The following is a 21,754-nucleotide window of genomic DNA, read 5'->3' as shown; positions in this document are numbered from 1 at the left end:
AACATTTGAGGCTTTATTTACAAACGGGTAAACATATCAACCAAGGGCTTAATTAAGGGCTTGGTATTTGGATTGGCCATTGGCTTGTCAAAGCCCAGTGAGATGAATGGAACCACAAATTGGTGTGTTGTAATATCAAACAGCCACAAGAGGGCACAGTCCAACTAAGCATTTCCAAAGTTCAGTGAAAAAGTTTTGAAATATTAACATTGAACATTCTTGAGTTTGAATGCCTGTAATAAAAGCATAATACGTCATTATTTCTCATATTTTTCTGTGCCACTTTCCAGTCAAATCAATTGCAAAGATTTAGTTGAATCTGGTGCTTTTTTAACCTATAAATAGATTAATATTAGACGGTGTTTGCATTTGTTCCAGTGTCTTATACTACTTTTTCTACTTTCACACAAGGACTGAATGTGAATGTAACAATTCCAGTGCAGACAATTTCATATCGAATTGAGTCATTTCACTGAAATAAAAAATAAATAAATGAAATGCCTCATATCAGTTCTTTTCTTCATAGTAATTTGAAACGCAGGCTATTTTTTTTTAAATCTCTGCTGTAAAACGTGTGTGTGTGTGTGGGGGGGGGGTCTCTGAACTGTGCAGTTTAACAGTTCAGAACCAGTTCAGAATGTCACTGAAAACTTGTAATGGTAGAAAAAAAAATAGCATGCAGATAATCACAGTTATGTAATAATAACATCACTATGATAAGATAAAGTCATACTAAGGTCAGGTGGTTTCATCACATTCTATTTTTCTTTAATTTACACTTTTTAATCTGAAAGATTGTCGGGGGTATATTATGCTTTATTGACAGATGTAGAGTGTAAGAGAGACACAGAGGGTGTGGTAGAGAAAGAGAGTGAGAGTACAACATGCAGCAAATGAGCACAGGCCGGATTCGAACCTGGATCACTGCAGAAAGGACTGAGCCTTACATGGTACACACTCAACTCAGTGAGCCACTGCTAGCTATTTTAAATTGATTACTTCATTCACCAGCCAATCGGGGAAAAAATCTGAGATCTGAACTTGGAGTGGAGCCAAATCCGAAAACGGTATTCGGAAAAGCACAAATGGGGGTTTTTACACATTAATTTTGTACAAATGGTTTATTGGTGACGTGCTACCTTGTGTTTACTAGGGTATTACTATTTTGTACAAATGTTTTGAATGCCATTTATTCTGTCTATGTGTCATGGAGGTATAAATAGCTGCAGGCCTGGCTGTGTGTGAGACTGAGTGGCTGGAGGCTGGGGTTCAAGACCTGCTGTGGGAACCTTTCTTGGAAAAATTATTACTGTACATAACTATGATCATCTGCACACTTCAGACCCCCCCCCCCCCCCCCCACATTCTTGATTGATTGATTTTATTTGATAATTGATAAAAAAAAAAAAAAGATACTATACAACTGCCCAGCAGGAATACATACATTTAAAAAAATCATCGAGGTTGAGAACGCAATAAAACATCAGGGACCATGTTGTAAATAAGTATTAACACTTTTACATGCTATCCCTTTGAACTTTTATTGTCTTAATATCCATGAATAAAGTCAATCAATCAATCAAAAGGCTTATTTCCATTGTGGACTTTTTCTTCCCCTGATATTAACCTAACCAATCATCACTCCTCAAGCCTAAACCTAACCAATCATCACTCCTCAAGCCTAAACCTAAGCAATCATCACTCATCCTGCCTAAACCCAACCAATCATCACTCTGCATGCCTAAACCTAACCAATCCCTCCTCATGTCTAAATCTTTGCATGTGAAAGTTGTTGTCATTGCCTTGTGGTCACTTGTAACGAACCTCTCCACTCAAACCTTTCAAAGTGTGTCAGTGCAGTTCAGTAGGCCTGCCCATTCTCTGCTCTCTGGGAGTATGACCAAGATTGATCTTCTCTGTGGTCCTACGCCTCAGCACCATTTGTTCTGGTTGAGACAAGTTCCAGAAGAGATCAGGTGGGCATCATCGCATCAAAAAGAAAGGGTATGCTTGATCAGCTTTTGTCAGACTTGCGTGGCTTGCAGTGTGTCTGTCTGTGCTTGTTGCAGTGTGTCTGTCTGTGCTTGTTGCAGTGTGTCTGTCTGTGCTTGTTGCAGTGTGTCTGTCTGTGCTTGTCGCAGTGTGTCTGTCTGTGCTTGTTGCAGTGTGTCTGTCTGTGCTTGTTGCAGTGTGTCTGTCTGTGCTTGTTGCAGTGTGTCTGTCTGTGCTCATCTTTCACTTCTGTCCAATCATTCCATAGATGTTTTTATTTTCTTTTGTTTCCATATGGATAAATAGACCAACCCAACTTCATGTGGGCCCGCCTTTATCTTTTATCATATTTAGTTCATTTGATACCATTATCATGAAAAAAAAAAAAAGTTTTTATTTGGATTTGACCGTAAATACATATTAAATGCATACTTCATTACTTGGATAAAAGACCAACTGATTTTTAAGTGTTTCTATAAGCTTGTTCATGTATTATATAAATGAGAATTGAGTTACTTCATCCAATGTTCAGATTTCTGTTCTGGAAATGTATGCAAATTAGCACATATTTAAGTAGATGTCTCATTTGCATATTTAAACATTAGCTTTCAGAGAACTTTTATTGAAAAAGTATTGTCTTAATCTAAGTAATCAACAGGGGATGTGTCATGCTGATATCGTTTTTTTCTTTTTACCCTATTCACCTACCATGATAGTGCTGTCATCGTTAGGTGAAGGAAGAAAATGCAAATTGAACTTGCTCGATTAACCAATACTGTGTGGAGGGCCACATAGAGTATATTTTGAGAGACAAGCCGAGGGCCACTTAAAATCTGTCCGCGGGCCGCAATTGGCCCCCGGGCCGGACTTTGGACATGCCTGATCTAAAGTGTTTGTAATTTGGAAAGTATATATACTAGCCCTCTGAGGGGAAATTCATGCTATATCATCTATTAGAGATTCACACGGCACCAGCACAGTGTGACTTAATTTGATGCATATTTTGGCACATAATGCTGTCGTCTTACCTCCACTGTCACACACTTACCAACAATGCCAAGGCAACGGTCATGAGGACTGCTGACCCAGCCATTCCTAATAGACCAATGAGCTGGAGGGACCTCCTGCCTGCACGCTCCACCACAAACAACTGGACACACAGAGAGGGAGAAATTAGCATTTTAAAATGGAGAAGTGAAATGTTTAACGTATTTTATACCTCAAATGTCAACATCTTTTTTTTGCCATGTTTTTAGCCGGGGGGGTTCCTATCTGGAGGAAACCCCAGGGGAGCACGGGGAGAACATGCAAACTCCACACAGAAAGGCCCTTTTGACGAGCCCACCTGGGCAGTAGGCACTGAGGACATGGGGATGGGGACACATCCTCAGTGCCCACAGCATCCCAGGCAGGAATCGAACCCAGGACCTTCTTGCTGTGAGGCGACAGCGCTACCACTGCGTCACCGTGCCCCTTAAATGTCAACATCTTCCTCCTTGGACTTACAGAAACCACAGTGAAGGCGGTGTTGACCACGCCGAGCCCGATGGCGGCATAGACAGACTGAGACACTCCTGCTCGCTCAAAGATCCCAGTGGAGTAGTAGATGACCTACAGCGGACCACAGAGACAACTTGTTTAGTTTCAGAACAAAACTGAAAGACTCAAACACGTTCTTTTGATTGTGTACATTGTCTGGCTCTCATTCATCTGGCATTGAAGTAAGATGTAACAGTTTCCAACCCTAGAGAGGCCATTTACACCTGGCATTAACATGCGTTTTCTGTCATCAGATTGCAATCTGGGTTGATTGCAGATTGCAATCTGATCACCTAAAATGGGTGTCCTCTCAATCCGCATACAGTTGCTGTATCCAGATTGAGAGGACACATTGCATTTACACTTGTGTTCAATGCGTACACAATGCGTCCCTGACCACCTCCGGAGGTGGTTTGGCCGATCAGATTGCAATCCGTCTTCAATGTGTCTTGGGGGGCGTTTACACCTGTACTTTCAAGTGGCCAAGTACAATCTGATTGCAATCTGATGACAGAAAACGCATGTTAATGCCAGGTGTAAATGGCCTCTCTTTGTCCCTTTGACTTACAGCGTTGATTCCAGACAGCTGCTGCGAGAGCTGCAGCATGATAGTGATGAAGATGGGCTGGAGGTAGAGAGGGGGGAGCGGAACAACTCAGGGATGGTCACCTTCTTCTCCCTCATCATCTGCTGGCTCTCCTCCTTCATCTCCTGTATGGCTGCACTCACCTGCTTCGCTAAGACTGGGAGCAGGGAAAAAAAGCAAAAAACAAACAGGATTTCAACTTGGTCATAATCATAATGCCATAACACAAGAACCAGCTGCTCAGGTATAACAGCAAAGGGTGAATTCCTTAACACAGGTGCAAAACAGTTATTGGTTGGTTGGTTCTCCTTCTGTTTGTGGGCTCACAATTACCTGTCCAATGTTCATGTGGTGTGTCCAAGTTGGTGGTCCTGTATCACCTGGACTGGGTAGTTGTTTATTAGTTTGTTAGCCTGTTAGCTTGTTTTATTCTGGATTGGGCTTCTAAATGTGTTTTTCCTCGGATTTTGGCACAAGGGATAGTAACATCTTGTCCTGTGTATTAATTAATAGTATTGATAATCTCAGATATGTATTAAAAACACAAAAATAATACACAGAATTAAATTAAACTTCCTGATATTCCTGTTCAATTGCAATTCTGTCTCCTGTAGACCCCCCCCCCCCCCCCCCCCCCCACAAGTCCAATTCCTCAGTTTAATTGATGAGTTCACCCCTGCATGCTGACCTCATCTCTCCATCCTCTGAGGCAGCTCTCAGTGAGGCTTCTTGACTCACAGTCTGCAGCACAGCATCCACAGCCTCTGACCTGCTCTCGTACGACTCCAGACTCTGGCACAGAGAGATGGCACCGCCCTGCGTCGGGCTGGTAACGCGACAGCACGGAGGCAAACTGGGGAGGAATCCAACCCACTTGTTGTCCGGCGACCTCAAAGCGACAACAGCTGGCACGACAGGAGCCTGTGGAGAGTGACGGGCAGAACAGTTAAGGACAGACGCTAATCTTGTGACACTTACTCCTGTGTCTGTTTTATCTGTCTTGCTTTATGTGGTCGTGCTACAACACCATTGGTACAAATTATATATTCGATTTGATTGAACTGTAAAATGCATAATGATCGGTGCATGAACAACATCTACCAGATAAATGAGATGATATATATGAGAAATGACCTTTGCTTATTTGATTCATCGTAGTTTGTAAACATTAACCATGTTTTCTCCAAAATGGGTATGGCTTCTAAGAATGAGTTTATGACTGTATAAACAACCCAATAAAGAACACTATTGATCACTACTTAAAATGTGTAGTCTTGCTGTAGTGTTGTGACCACTATACAAACAATAGTAGGCTATCTCTAGTAAAGCAGTAGTGTTTTGACAGCTTCTTCCACTAACAACAAGCAGCAAAATGATGCTTGAGTACTACTGGAAACTACTGTTTTGCGACAGAACTGCCGTGAGTACCACAGGAGTAGTCTCACATGATGTCAGGCCTACATCCATGCTCCTACCTGGTGAATAGAAGTGATTCATTCTGCGGAGAAGTTGCAGCATCTTCTCTGACCAGACAAGCTGCTGGTCATTTGGACTGGCTGCTGCTGCAGGCAGACAACTGCTTGTCTGTGAACAAGCGAGTTACTAGTCCAGAATTGCCCAAGTCCAAGTCAGTGGATGAGTCGACTCGACTGATAGTTACACACTGACATTCAAGAACAACAACAGATATTATATCATAACAAAACTGATACGTGTCTAGGTGTACTGTCTACTCTATTCCATATTTGGCCTCTTCTTCTGCCTTATTTTGCGGTAGACTGGGAGTGTTACTGCCTTCCACAGACAGGATAACGCAGGCTACTTCATTTGATCTTGGATTGTGCAGTATTTTCTCTCTCCAATTCAGTCTTTTCCCTTCCCTTTTAAACGAAAATACAGTAACTCATTTCATTGAAATCCCATTTCAACTGATTCCTTTCTGCTGAATAGTTACTAGTTAATATCAACTTCTAATCACCTACGGCTGGCACTGCTTGCTAACGCCAAAGAACTTTTATGGAAAGAAATGGCAGCTCCATATTGCCCCATCGCCATATTGCCCCATCGCATTCGGTTTCCAAAAATGGCCGGAGTGACGTCTCTTTCCTTCCACGCTCTTTGCTTTCTTCTTCTTCTTCTGTTGGGTTTTATGGCGGTTATAGCATCCTTAAATGGTGCATTACCGCCACCTACTGTATCTGCCCTCCACAGGTGAAAGATTTCAATTATATGCCAAAAATAAAAAATAAAGTGTCCACCCAACGTGCTCCAGATCATAATACATTATTGTCCATACTATCACTCAATTGTCTGAGTTTGCACAAAACTTTTGTGCAAAAGCATCCCTCAGTATTTTATCAATCTCTTCTCTTCTTCTTCTTCTTCTTCTTCTTCTTCTAGCGTTTTATGGCGGTTGGCAAACAACTTATGGTGCATTACCGCCACCTTCTGAAATGGAGTGTGGATCAGAATGGCTTTCTGAAACACTACACTATCCTGACTATATTCTTCTACAGTCCAGTTTCTTCTAGAAATAAAAATATATCCCTATATCCCACATTCCCTGAATTCAACTGCAATATTTCTTTTAAATCTAGCTTGATACGATTGCTCTCCAATCTGTTGTTGAGTATCTGTCTTTCCTGTTGGTAGTATGGACAATCAATCATTACATGTTCTACGGTTTCCTGCCTATCGCAATATTTTTTTATCAATCTCTATTGCTAACGCTAGCTAGCTTACAGCCTCCAGTAATAAAAATCCTGCCGGAAGCGCGCTGATTGGTCTGACCAGGCTCGCCTAACCCGCTCTGGTTTAAATAGCCTCTCTCGCCGGTCAGCTGCAGGCATTCTACAGGACACCTGAAGAAGACAGTCACTTCTGCAAGCAGCTCCCTACAGCTCGATTTCGTGCAAGAAGCAAAATACAGCTCGACTTTTCAACTACATTTCGACGGTTTTATCTGTAAAGATAAACAATTTGTCATGGAGCAGGTGAGTGAGACACATGTGTAGCTGCATTTTGGACGTTTCAACACATCTAGGCTAATTAAATTGTAGAAGTGCGTTGCATCGTCCAAACGGCATATTTTTCGATTTGTGCAGCGTTTATACTCAGGTTTTGTGCGCGCAATTTGAAAATGTGCATTAAACAGGTGGATGGAAGTTTATTTTGCCTGCATTCTACTGTAGATGGAAGGATGCAGTTGTACTTCGTGCAAGCAGCAAGATATATCTCGAAGGTTAGACGACGTTTATCTTTAAATATCAACACTTTCTCACGGAGCAGTTGCGTGATACACATGTTTAGCTGTATTTTTGGACGTTTCAACACATCTAACGCTAGACTAATTCAATTTTGGAAGTGCTCGCCCAGTATCATCGTGCAAAGTGCATGGTTTTTGATTGGAGAATAACGTCAGGTTTGTTCAAAATGCAACTTTTGCACCTACCTCTACCAACCTTTTTGCGCCATTTTGAGGTTTTTCGGCTCTTGCAGCGTTTCTAGCAGGTTTTGTGTGCGCAATTTGAAAATGTGCATTAAACAGGTGGATGGGGGTTTTCCCCCAAAATGATAGCGGCTGCCCGCAGTGTCGGCCGGCGCCACGAGGGGGCAGTACCCGATCACTTCATTCAACTATGTCTGTGTTTTACCAAAAGAGATGTTGACACAGGGGGCTATCTGTTTAATGTAGCCTACTTTCATGTACTTTATTTTGAGTGATTTTAATTTATTCAGGCTAAATTAACTTTGTATGTGCTTCTCTGTGTATAGCCTACTGTGGATGTAACATGTGGAAAGGGTTTATTGTGAGGAAGATGTAGCTGCTGCGTAGCTGAAATGTCAAAATGCAGTGGAAGTGTTTGTCATTGTGCTGTTGTCTTTCCTCATCAGACTCAGAGACGTGCCAGGAGGCCTAATGATGGCTCCTTCGTCCTGCGGCGCTGTTCATGTGGCTGGACCAGGATGACCAGTGCCAGAGGCCTGGTCATCCATCAAGGCAGGAAGCAATGCCAGGTAGAGAACACACGCGCACGCACACACACACACGCAAACACACACACACACACACACACACACACACACACACACACACACACACACACACACACACACACACACACACACACACACTCTCTCTGTCTGTCTGTCTGTCTGTCTCTGGTCACCCTATGTGTTGAGAAAAGCTGCCATATCCTGACAGTATTTTTTTGACTTTTCTTTGTTTTGAATGGTTCTTCCTAACAGCTTAGGGGCACAGAACAGTAACATGTGTGGTGTTGAACTAGCTAGCAGTATGTTGTATGCATGTTTGACTCTGGGTGACATTTAACTGTACTTGGCTCCTTCAGAAGAGCAGACCAGTCCAAGTCAACCGAAAACGGGTTCAACCCGTCCATGGTCAAGTCCAGGTGGAAGCACGGGAAGAGCCGCTGCCCCCGGTGGCGGAGGGGGAAACAGCTGACGTGGCCATGAAGCACGATGAGACGGTCATAATGGATATTGATGAACCCGATGGAGACATGCCACAGCTCTGCTCGGAATATGTCAAAGACATTTATGACCATCTGCACCTCCTTGAGGTAAGTCATGCTCCTTACTTTGCTTTTGATTGATTGATGGATTGATGGATTGATTGATTGATTGATGGATGATTAGTTTATTTATAATCTAATACCACCCAGATGAGTTTATTTTGAGCTGCTCTTCTCTTTCTTCGGATGTGACTGTGTATTTTATATGACCATTTGGTTGTGTCTCCACACAGGAGCAGCAGGCTGTGCGGGCTGACTATCTGCAGGGTCACCTCATCAATGAACGCATGCGAGCCGATCTAGTTAACTGGCTGATCCAGGGTCACTACAACTTGGGGCTGCAGCAGGAGACTTTGTATCTCACCATTGCCATCTTGGACCGTTTTCTACAGGTAGGCTACAAACTGTTTTAAAAAGGTTTCTGGTTTCGCTTTCTGTCAACTATGTTTCTGTGAACTAGCTAACACTCTTTTTTAATGTGTTGCAGGTTAAGCAAGTGGCTCCCAATAAGCTGGAGCTTGTTGGTCTGGCCGCCATGCTGCTGGCCTCGAAATACGAGGAACTGCGCATCTCCAGGCCAAAGGTGAAGGAACTTGCCTCCATGACCAAAAACACCGTCACAGGGCCACAGATTCGCCAAGTGGAGCGGATCATACTGAGGACCCTACATTTTGACCTTGGACGCCCTCTGCCAACACACTTCCTGAAGAGGGCTTCAAAGGCTGCACAGGTGAGTTTGTCTACTAAATAGTTACAACAGTTACACACACACACACACACACACACACACACACACAATGAATAGGATTAATTTGGGCTGGTTACCAGGCTAGTACTTTATGACTGTCTTGTGTCTGTCTAGTCCTCTCTAGAGACGCACCTGCTGGCAGAATACCTGATGGAGTTAACCCTGCCAGACTACGAGATGGTGCATTACCGGCCCTCGGAAGTAGCTGCTGCTTCGCTCTGCCTCGCCCAGCTGCTGCGTGAACGCCGCTCATGGGTGAGTTTATACTGAAGTTTATAGGGCTTCATATGGAGGCCAAGGTTGACTGAAGCAAGTAAACATGAGTTCATACGGTAAATGATGTGATTTAAAGAATCAACCAACACATGAGTGATTTGATCTCTCCTCTCTTGTTGCAGTCTCCCACAGACCAGCACTACTCGGGTTACGATGACGCCCACCTCAGACCCATCATGCGGCGCATCACCGGAAATGTCGTGGCTGCGAATCAGGGAGAACCAGGGTTCAAGGTGAGCTGGTTGCCAACAGTGCAGTGTCGATAAGATGAAATGTTTTGTGTGTTTGTGTGTGTGTGTGTGTGTGTGTGTGAGTGACCTAATCTAATGCCTTGTATGTCCCTCCAGGCAATCAGGGAGAAATACGCCAGCTCAATCCTGCATCAGTCCCGTCCTTGAGGTCACTGGGTGTTTAGACCCTGAACCGATGGAGACCCTCCGGGAGACACCCTCCCGCTGGTGGGTCGTCAGTGGTGTCCAAATCACTGCCCCTCCCCTCCTCCTGGCTTCCAGCTCAGCTCCTCTCTCCTGCTCCATAGCCAGCAAGAGGCTCTCTCTGCTGCCTCCCCCATCCTGCGAGCTGCTGTCTTTCTCTCCTTCCCCGTTATTCCCAAGGCTGTGAGCATTCTCCCTACCGACTGGGCAGGGAATCCTCTGCAGCCGACTTCGACCGGGAACAGCCATGCTCGCCATCCTTTTAGTGTATTGACTTTCTGCTCAGCTGTTCCTGCTAGCGTGGCCCCTAGCACTTTGTCGAGGTCTTCGTCTAGTTGGTTCCATTCCTTGGTGTTGCTCATCTCGGGCATTTTGATTCGTTCCCTCGCAGGGCAGGTTTGGCTCTCTGGAGAGGTATCAGGTGGATTCCACCTGAGGACTTGAGGTGACACAGGTACTGAGAGATCTCCAGTGCTGTGGGACACTTCCTGCCTGGAGTTCTCCTGCGTCTCACCAGGTGCTGCCGCTGTGCGCTGCACCTGTGTCCCCCCTTTCCCACATGTGGACATATTCCAATGTAAATAGTTTTTGAAAATGGGTAATTAGTTACAGTTGCTAGTTACTTTTCTCAAAAAGTAATTTAATTACTTTAGAGTTACTAGTTACTTCAAGTAATTAGTTACTAGGGAAAGTAACTTCTGCGTTACTCTTAAGAGTCTGCTTTGATTGTCTTATTAATGTACACATTATTTTAGTGTTGTTGTGGCACAGTGTTCGACAAGACATACTGTCAAATTGTCTTATTAATGTACAGATTATTTTACTGTTGCTGTTGCACAGTGTTCGACAAGACATACTGTTAAATTGTTTTATTAATGTACACATTATTTTAGTGTTGCTGTGACACAGTGTGCGACAAGACATACTGTCAAATTGTTTTATTAATGTACACATTATTTAGTGTTGCTGTGGCACAGTGTGCGACAAGACATACTGTCAAATTGTTTTATTAATGTACACATTATTTTAGTGTTGCTGTGACACAGTGTGCGACAAGACATACTGTCAAATTGTTTTATTAATGTACACATTATTTAGTGTTGCTGTGGCACAGTGTGCGACAAGACATACTGTCAAATTGTCTTATTAATGTACACATTATTTTAGTGTTGCTGTGACACAGTGTGCGACAAGACATACTGTCAAATTGTTTTATTAATGTACACATTATTTTAGTGTTGCTGTGACACAGTGTGCGACAAGACATACTGTCAAATTGTTTTATTAATGTACACATTATTTAGTGTTGCTGTGGCACAGTGTGCGACAAGACATACTGTCAAATTGTTTTATTAATGTACACATTATTTAGTGTTGCTGTGGCACAGTGTGCGACAAGACATACTGTTAAATTGTCTTATTAATGTACACATTATTTAGTGTTGCTGTGGCACAGTGTGCGACAAGACATACTGTCAAATTGTCTTATTAATGTACACGTTATTTAGTGTTGCTGTGGCACAGTGTGCGACAAGACATACTGTTAAATTGTTTTATTAATGTACACATTATTTAGTGTTGCTGTGGCACAGTGTGCGACAAGACATACTGTTAAATTGTCTTATTAATGTACACATTATTTAGTGTTGCTGTTGCACAGTGTGCGATAAGACATACTGTTAAATTGTTTTATTAATGTACACATTATTTAGTGTTGCTGTGGCACAGTGTGCGACAAGACATACTGTTAAATTGTCTTATTAATGTACACATTATTTAGTGTTGCTGTGGCACAGTGTGCGATAAGACATACTGTTAAATTGTCTTATTAATGTACACATTATTTAGTGTTGCTGTGGCACAGTGTGCGACAAGACATACTGTTAAATTGTCTTATTAATGTACACATTATTTAGTGTTGCTGTGGCACAGTGTGCGATAAGACATACTGTTAAATTGTCTTATTAATGTACACATTATTTAGTGTTGCTGTGGCACAGTGTGTGATAAGACATACTGTTAAATTGTCTTATTAATGTACACATTATTTAGTGTTGCTGTGGCACAGTGTGCAATAATACATACAGTACTGTCAAATTGTCTTATTAATGTACACATTATTTAGTGTTGCTGTGGCACAGTGTGCGATAAGACATACAGTACTGTCAAATTGTCTTATTAATGTACACATTATTTAGTGTTGCTGTGGCACAGTGTGTGATAAGACATACTGTTAAATTGTCTTATTAATGTACACATTATTTAGTGTTGCTGTGGCACAGTGTGCGATAAGACATACAGTACTGTCAAATTGTCTTATTAATGTACACATTATTTAGTGTTGCTGTGGCACAGTGTGTGATAAGACATACAGTACTGTCAAATTGTATCTTAATGTACACATTATTTAGTGTTGCTGTGGCACAGTGTGTGATAAGACATACAGTACTGTCAAATTGTATCTTAATGTACACATTATTTAGTGTTGCTGTGGCACAGTGTGCGACAAGACATACTGTCAAATTGTATCTATCATTGTACCTGCATGGGATACTTGAACATTTGCTTATTGGGGAGGCTTATAGCCTACTCAAGGTCATTAGTCTCTGGGGCTCTGGCTGCAGCTGCAGCGTGTGGAACATTTTCTCCAGGCAGGGAGGTGGCTTCTCTCTCTGGACTAGAGGTCTAAGGATCAGAAAGCGGATAATCCTATGAAGTTGTCCATTATTTTCATGTCCTAAAGTAACTAGTAACTAGTCCAGTTACTATTTCAGTAACTAATTGAGTTAATACATTTGAAAAAGTAATTAGTTAAATTACTAGTTACTGCAAAAAGTACTTAAGTCCCAACACTGCTCCAATGTAAATAGTTTTGTAATGTGTTTGTAATTGTATTGTATGAGTCACTATTCCCTGCCCTGTTTGTAAATTTGTAAATATATATTTATTTAAAATTTATAAATAACTTGTTGAATTCACTAATTTGATTGACTTTGTTTGGATTTTTTTAAAGGCCATTTTAATTTATTTATTAAATTCCTAAAAACATGGTGAAAATGTGTTTCTTTTTTATAACTTTTGACAGTATTTTCTGTTTGATAGATAAAAGGAGATTACCTCTGTAAAAACCCTTGGCTCTAATATGTCAACTAAATGAAATAAGAATTTTGAACCTGGCTTCATCCAATGTTCAGATTTCTGTTCTGGAAATGTATGCAAATTAGCACATATTTTAGTATATGTCTCATTTGCATATTTAAACATAAGCTTTCCGAAAACTTTTATTGAAAAAGTAGCCTATTGTCTTAATGTAAGTAATCAACTGGGGATGTGTCATGCTGATAGTTTTTTTCTTTTTACCCTATTCACCTACCATGTCATACCATGTCATACCATGTCTCACTTTCATTTTGGGGTGTTATGGCCATTTTTTTTAACTTTCCAATGTCCATTAGACTCCCCATAATACACAGGTAGGTTGGAGTGATCTAACACCCAATAACAAACTGATTTTCCAGACAATGATTGCAGTTTAGTCAGTATTGTAGAGACATATACATATCAATTTGTTTCCAATCCAAGTTTCCAATGCTGCTCTGGTCTGAGGTCTGTCTGGTCTGGTGAGAACTCTGTGAGCTCTCCCTCACCTGTGCCTAATTACGTCGCCACCAAGTGTCTAAAAATAATATTGCAAGATAATCTAAATAAAATAATATGACATGCCATTGATGCCAACAACAAACATAAATGGCTCCTACAGTAAGGTTACCCCCAAAGTGCACATATACATTTACAGAATCAAATTGTATATTATCAGCTTGATTTTATGAATTCAAACATACCTCCTGGAACACACGCTACATGAGCCACGCATTTTAGACTTCCATTGTTACCACTCTCTCTTCTATATCACTCTGAGCCCAATGAGTACACCAGGCCCAGGCTCACCCAAACAGCCTAACAACCCCAACCATGGCTCCTGCAAGACAGGGCCAGGAGTCATCACAAACGCTCACATGTTATCAGATGGGGGACCCTGGGACAAAGGCTTATCCAATGGGGGTCTGTGGTCTAATTTGTCAGTTTAGGGGTCCTTGACGTGCAACGGTTTGAGAACCACTGCTCTATATTGTTACACAGACTGCTAGAGAAGCAGTGTCAGTTATAAACATTTTCCCTTCACTTTCCCATGAACTTGACAATGAGCACGTCTTCCAGTGGAAAGCCAATTAGGAACATACAACTGAAGTTGAAAGGACAGCAAACACCACGACTGTGTTTTTAATCAATGATTTATAAGTGATTGTATTGATCAGAATAATGGACACTTAAAAACATTTAAAAAGTGAAGTCATGAAAATCGACTATTTTCTTCGCACCCCCACATATTGGTCCAGCTGTACCATTAGCCTCCATTCTATGGCGATACTAACTTCACGACTGTAGCTCACTGTAAACTGAGCGGACAGTGCCGGTAAGGCATGGTGTATCTTGGTTATGTGGGGGGGATGTGGCAAATGAGAAAACTCCAGAAAAAGTGGAGTATCCCTTTAAGCTTATGGTGTGAGGTGTGTTTGTTGTTATGCTTACTGGTGCTGTGGATACAAATGGTGTCAAAGGGTTGTGCTGAATCTGTACCTTTTTCATTTCAGATTGATTTTTATATAAAGTGCTATACAACAACAATTAAACAATACAATATTATAGTGGTAACAGTAGGCAATAGTCGTAGCAATAACACCAGGATGAGTACTAAGATCTATTTTAACATGGGAACAAACTCAACAGAAATTCAGGTTTAGTTTTCTAAAGCTGGAATAACAAAGCATTGTATTGCAAAATAAATGAAAAACCTTTTAATGTTTTTATTTTACTTGGTACTTATCATTTTGTGGCTCACTCACAAATAACACAGTTTAATTAGTTTAATTACACAGTTGTTGATCTCATGGCTTATGAGAGTGTTGTGGAGTTAAATAACCTAGGCATACATTTTCTAAGGGAAACACAAGTTCATATAAACAAGACAGAATTGTTATTTTTTTTTAATATATTTTACATAAGATAAAGTTACTAGTATCTAGTATATAAAGAAAATAACTATAAAAAATAAAGTTCTATAATATACAGTGACATGAAGAATAATTATTAGTTACATGGCAGAATTAATAAGCTATACAGAACACATTTTGAAGCAAGAGTCCATTTCATGTGTGCATTTGCACTAAGGCCTAGATTACAGATCCTACCTATGCAGAAGGGCTTTACATTGCCCACAAACCAGATCAATACATGCATCAAATCAGTCTGTGTGAAACAATGAAACATGACAGTGGATTGGTTCAAACAATGAAACATGACAGTGGATTGGACAAACACAAGACAGTGGTCACCTCTTATATCTAATCTTGGGGAACTGCAGGCAGCAAGTTTACCGGTTGCTTGGCAACACCTGGTAGTGCAATCCTGAGGGAACCTTTTTTTTGTTGGTGGAGACAGATAACACAAAAATAATCTGTCGTCTCTAAATGACTTAAAAATGACTTGATTAGATCACTTGATGAACAGCTTTTACAACTGATACCAAAGGAACATCACACTGGAGGTCGTGCTGTTACGGGATATCAGCACGGCTGTGACTATCTGTTACGGGATATCAGCACGGCTGTGACTATCTGTTACGGGATATCAGCACGGCTGTGACTATCTGTTACGGGATATCAGCACGGCTGTGACTATCTGTTACGGGATATCAGCACGGCTGTGACTATCTGTTACGGGATATCAGCACGGCTGTGACTATCTGTTACAGGATATCAGCATGGCTGTGACTATCTGTTACAGGATATCAGCACGGCTGTGACTATCTGTTACAGGATATCAGCACGGCTGTGACTATCTGTTACAGGATATCAGCACGGCTGTGACTATCTGTTACAGGATATCAGCATGGCTGTGACTATCTGTTACAGGATATCAGCATGGCTGTGACTATCTGTTACGGGATATCAGCATGGCTGTGACTATCTGTTACAGGATATCAGCATGGCTGTGACTATCTGTTACAGGATATCAGCATGGCTGTGACTATCTGTTACAGGATATCAGCATGGCTGTGACTATCTGTTACAGGATATCAGCACGGCTGTGACTATCTGTTACAGGATATCAGCACGGCTGTGACTATCTGTTACAGGATATCAGCACGGCTGTGACTATCTGTTACGGGATATCAGCACGGCTGTGACTATCGCCGGCGGTGGCGTAAAAACTATTCTACTGAAACTGACGTCTACTATTTGGCTGATCTTTGGTGCCAGCCAGGTGATGTCACCACCTGTAGTTGTACTCTAAAGAAGGTGACAAAATATCAGCCAATAGCAGATGGCGATCTTAGTAGCAGGCTTTTACCATTAGATGTCAGGCTTTACACAGATTTGGGTTTGTGGTTTACCGGTAGTTACTCTTTAAATTCAGAATTTTAGTTCAAACTTGTAGCCAACTGTTTCCTGTGGCTACAAGAATGAATGCGTACAGAGCTAACAAGCCAATATGGGGACTACATCTCCATTCCCTTTTCCTTAGTATAAACTAAGATAGAGGTGTGCATTTGGGGGAGGGGGGGGGGGTTAGGGAGTGTTAGCAGTGTTGCTGTCAGTCTTTTTGGGCAAATACTCTCGTCAGCTGGCAATAGGCTATTTATTAAACAGTTATGATGTAGCCAAACTGTGTCCTGAGTCGCTCAGTTTTGCAGCTATTGTCCAAAGTCGGACAGCTACGGTTAGCTACTGTTCTGACCAGGTAATGTTTACAACCAGGTTAATGGTATAAAACTCAAGTTTAACTTCTCATCTTTCTACCAATATATCGGTTTATCATTCACTTTACATTTGTCTTTACCAGAGTCAGAAAAAGGACGCGATCGCCGGTCACTTAGCATGGCGCTAGGCTAGCCCTGAGCTGCTCACCTGGCGTCATGCGAACGTAAATAAAGCAGTTAAGGCGTTAGCAGTCATTTGTGGAACATAGCTCAAGCTCGTCCCGCCACTTTCTCTCATCAGAGTCCATTTCCTCGACTATTTGGACAGTTCAATGGCCAGGTACTCATGTGACATTTGACATGTAGATTGACTCATAGTCTATAAAGTAATTCCGCAACACTCGCTGTTCGCTGAAATGAATACCTCACGAAAAGACCGGAAAGTGCATCAGACTGGATGTGACCGACTAAAGACAATTAGAAGTGGAGGGTGACTGACACAGTGACGTTAGTATCTTCTCCCTCTGCTCTGCATACAGTATAGGATCTAGTATCTCCCCTCCATTGGGCCCCACAGACAGACAGGGTGCCTAGATGGGACTCTCCGCCGGAGGGTAGTTCCTCCTCACCCGGGCTTTTCTGCTCTCCTGTTTCAGCTTCAGAGTGCGGAGCTTCTGCTGCCGGCGCTTCTCTCGGTACCACAGGTGCTCGCAGTAGTCGTCCGCGCTCAGACTGTTGCTCCCCACCATGTGCATGTCCTTGTAGCTCCTGGGAGGAAGCTGGGGGTGGTGCTGCTGGAGCAGCCAGGAGTTCCTGTGTGCCGCCGGTGTGTTAGGGGGGCCCGCCTGTCCGAGCAGCAGCCCAGCAAAGCCCACCCCTCCTGGGTGGACCCTCCCCGGCAGGATGGGTCCTCCTGTGGCCGGGTGCAGGCTGTGGTTGGGGATGACGTGCAGCCGGTATCGGGCCAGCACTTGGCTGTAGGAGTGCTCCTGGCTGCTGCAGGTGTAGAGGCCCGTGTCGCCCGGCTCCAGGCGTTGAACCAGCAACCCTCGCTTCATGTGGAGGGAGCGCTCATCATCGCTCAGAGGAAGCTGAACGCAGAAAGAGGACGGGACAAAGAGATGAAGGAGGAGTGTGACTGTCCCAAGTCTTTGATCATGTATATGATGTATATGATGTATATGATGTAGTGTACATGTACAGCAGTGGTTCTCACAGTGGGCTCCGGGGACCCCCAGGGGTCCTTGAGGGGGTTCCAGGGGGTCCCCAGAAAAAAGGCGAATCATTTATTTTCACTATAATTCCATCCATAAGTAACACAATGACAGAATGTGTGACTATTTTGGTGATGGGTTTCATACACTTTCTGTAATAAAACATCTAAAAGCAAAAATCGTATCACATGGGAGACCCTGACACAAAATCTTTTCAAATGTCTGTCAGTTTAGGGGTCCTTGATGTGAAAAAGTTTTAGAACCACTGGTATACAGTATGATGTATACAGATCCTTTCCAAAAAAATTGAATATCATGGAAAAGTTAGTTTTTTCCCATAATTCCTTTCAAAAAGTGAAACTTTCATAGATGATAGATTCATTACATACAAAGTGAAATATTTCTAGCCTTTATTTGTTTCATTTTTCATAATTTTGGCCTACAACTCCAGAAAACCCCCAAAACAGTATTTCAAGAAATTAGAATAGTGTGAAGAAAATCAGCAGTTACTTCTCAGTTATGACTGACTCCAGCCTCAGTCCACTCCCTCTGAATCTCTGCCAAATTTTTGAATCGTCTTTGCTTGACAATCCGCTGAAGCCCACGGTCATCCATGGTATTTCCATGATATTCAAATATTTTGGAAAGGATCTGTATGCAGTATGATGTGGTATGTATATACCATCCTCTATCATCTCTTTTGAGACATGGGCCACTATGGGCAGAATATCAGCCCCACTCACCTGTCTGCTTTCCTGCGTGTGACTGAGAGTTTGCTGCTGGGTGTCCGTGTGCTGCAGCGTCCACCTGAGCTGGGCCATCGGCGAGCGGGGAAGACACTCCAGGAAGGTGGAGTTTCCCTCCACACCGTACACCAGCCTGGCCTCCACAGAGCCTGAGTCTGAAGCACAACATACTTACACAACATACAGATTTAGTTAGGCCTCGATATTCAGTATTCTATATTCTATATTCAGTCTATGTCCCCATCCACTGCAGTACACCAATTTTGTCTCCAGAGAGAATTTGAAAGAGAGCAAGAGAGAAACAAAGTTAAGTGTTTAGTATATTAAATAGGGTAAGTCTGACTCCGACAATGAAAGCTTGTGGGTTTGAATCTCCACCCCGGGCCTTTATTTTATTTTATTTTCAATTTTAACAATATGAAAAAAAAAAAAAAAGCTCAGACACAGGAAAGGAAAAGAAAGAAAAACATACATATAATATCAACAGTTATTATAATGTGGTGCTACCATCCATATAGGGTGCTTATGTATTTGTAAGAGATGTCGCCCATGGGGTCCCACACAAGGCGTCCAACAGTCAGGAAGGCAAGTCACCCACCGCCCCGACCTCGTTGAGGTAGGCTACAAACGGGTCCCAAATAGTTGGAATCTTTTTCAGTGAGTTGGTTCACCCCGGGCCTTTCTGCATGGCATGTTCTCGGCGTGATTGCGTGGATTTCCTCTCACAGTCTAAATATATGCTGTGTTTGTGGAGTATCGCAATGTATATCATCTAAAATGTCTAGTATGTATATGCTGCATGTAACCTATGTTGTGTGTAGTTTATGACTGTGATGATGCTATGTAAAGCCCTTTGAGACATGCTTGTGATAAGGGGCTGTAAACAGAACTGAACTGAACGGGTTAAAACAGAGGGAGGGAAGAAAAATATTTATCGTAACATTTATATACATTATTAAATCAAATCTAATAAACACTACTGCAGAGAAAACTGCAGTTGCTAAGTATACCCACTAGAGTGTGCCCTAGTACTAGTATGATCCTGGTCTCAGTACTATGAGATACCAGTCACGGAAATTCTGGTATGATTGCCTTTTATAGTTTTTAGTGAACTTATGTGTTTTCTTGTTTCCTTGGTTTAATTGAGCGTGTGTTTTCTATGGACTATGCATCTGCCAATAAAGGTTGATTGATTGATTGATATTGATTGTATATCATTTGAAAAAAGTGACACCCACTCTTGGAAAATGAATGAAAGCAGAAACTTAAACATAAAGGTTCTGTTTGTTCATTGATGGTCTTTGGTTTCTAATGATGTCATTAATGGCTGAAGAAAGTTCTATCTTTGAAGCAAACAGTTCATCCATTAGGAGACAGTGGAAGTCCTTACCGTCTTCTGTGATTGGACACTGGCTCCAGGGGTCTCCGTACTTCACATCCTGTCTCCGCGCGCGCCTGACACACACACACACACACACACACACACACACACACACACACACACACACACACACACACACACACACACACACACACACAGTTAGATCAAAGAGTACCTGTCTCAGATGCCTGTTATTATAATATAGTGTGTATTTTCATACGTGTATGTGTACGTGAATTTCATGCTTAGTATGAAATTCATGACATACATACAAACATACATACATGTGTGTGTGTGTGCGTGCATGTGTGGGTGTGTGCGTGCATGTGTGTGCATGTGTGTGCATGTGTGTGTGTGAGTGTGTGTGTGTGTGTGTGTGCATGTGTGTGCGTGTGTGTTGGAGCAGACAGTAGACTCATCAGTTAAGCGATTGCTGACAGAACATAATCAAGTTGCTTTTAGATCAAGTTGCATAACAGCATTAAATCCTGCTCCTGGCTGTTGCTCCTGGGTGTCTGCCTGCTCTTCAGAGGGTGAAAACATGGAGCTACTGTTATTCTGAATGAGGAACAACAGGCTATCAAAATACAGCGTGTTGTTTTAGCCGTGGTAAAGAGTGTTGTCATCTCTCTCTTCTCATATTTCAACCTCCCGTCCTCCTTCTCTGACACAAACTCCTCCAGCAGTGAAACCCCCCAGTCTCTTTACGTCTCGGAGATTGTAAAGTATCTGAAGGTCCCTCGACCACGCTCCCTCTCTTTCTTCATCCTTTCATCCGTGCCTCCCTCTTCCCTTGCATTGTTCTCCACATCAATCTCCTCTCTCTCCTCCTCCTCCTCCTCAGTCTTCAGTTAAGAGGGCCCACACACTATACAGGCCTGTCAAGCTGTCAATACCCAACGTGTTCCATAGATCAGTCAGTGGTAAGGTTTAAGGGACAGTCAAAGTGTTCCATAGATCAGTCAGTGTAGTTTAAGGGACAGTCAAAGTGTTCCATAGATCAGTCAGTGTAGTTTAAGGGACAGTCAAAGTGTTGCATAGATCAGTCAGTGTAGTTTAAGGGACAGTCAAAGTGTTGCATAGATCAGTCAGTGTAGTTTAAGGGACAGTCAAAGTGTTGCATAGATCAGTCAGTGTCGTTTAAGGGACAGTCAAAGTGTTCCATAGATCAGTCAGTGTAGTTTAAGGGACAGTCAAAGTGTTCCATAGATCAGTCAGTGTAGTTTAAGGGACAGTCAAAGTGTTACATAGATCAGTCAGTGTAGTTTAAGGGACAGTCAAAGTGTTCCATAGATCAGTCAGTGTAGTTTAAGGGACAGTCAAAGTGTTGCATAGATCAGTCAGTGTAGTTTAAGGGACAGTCAAAGTGTTCCATAGATCAGTCAGTGTAGTTTAAGGGACAGTCAAAGTGTTCCATAGATCAGTCAGTGTAGTTTAAGGGACAGTCAAAGTGTTACATAGATCAGTCAGTGTAGTTTAAGGGACAGTCAAAGTGTTCCATAGATCAGTCAGTGTAGTTTAAGGGACAGTCAAAGTGTTCCAT

General features: G+C 42.3%; 2 protein-coding genes across 2 annotated transcripts in view; one reads left to right on the top strand and one right to left on the bottom strand.

Moving 5' to 3' along the window:
- Nucleotides 1-7,101: 7,101 nt before the first annotated feature.
- LOC310770613 (G2/mitotic-specific cyclin-B2-like) lies at nt 7,102-10,074 on the top strand (the record flags this gene model as incomplete). The annotated part of the gene is made up of 8 exons (XM_083663361.1): nt 7,102-7,110; nt 8,012-8,104; nt 8,470-8,700; nt 8,886-9,044; nt 9,140-9,382; nt 9,515-9,655; nt 9,799-9,909; nt 10,024-10,074. The coding sequence occupies 8 exons, from the start codon at nt 7,102-7,104 to the stop codon at nt 10,072-10,074; spliced, it is 1,038 nt and encodes a 345-aa protein (XP_083519487.1).
- Nucleotides 10,075-17,460: 7,386 nt separating this feature from the next.
- LOC310770612 (semaphorin-3D-like) overlaps nt 17,461-21,754 on the bottom strand; it is a gene marked incomplete at both ends in the record, with an annotated part of 16,531 nt that continues 12,237 nt past the window's right edge. Inside the window, 3 exons of the mRNA XM_083663360.1 lie at nt 17,461-17,961; nt 18,831-18,985; nt 20,221-20,285. Coding sequence (XP_083519486.1) covers nt 17,461-17,961; nt 18,831-18,985; nt 20,221-20,285 — 721 coding nt within the window. The remainder of the gene's footprint in view (nt 17,962-18,830; nt 18,986-20,220; nt 20,286-21,754) is intronic.

Source organism: Poromitra crassiceps (assembly GCF_964638095.1).
Source record: "Poromitra crassiceps genome assembly, contig: HAP1_SCAFFOLD_135, whole genome shotgun sequence".
In the NCBI taxonomy this organism is placed as follows: domain Eukaryota; kingdom Metazoa; phylum Chordata; class Actinopteri; order Beryciformes; family Melamphaidae; genus Poromitra; species Poromitra crassiceps.
This window is presented reverse-complemented; position numbering and strand designations above follow the sequence as displayed.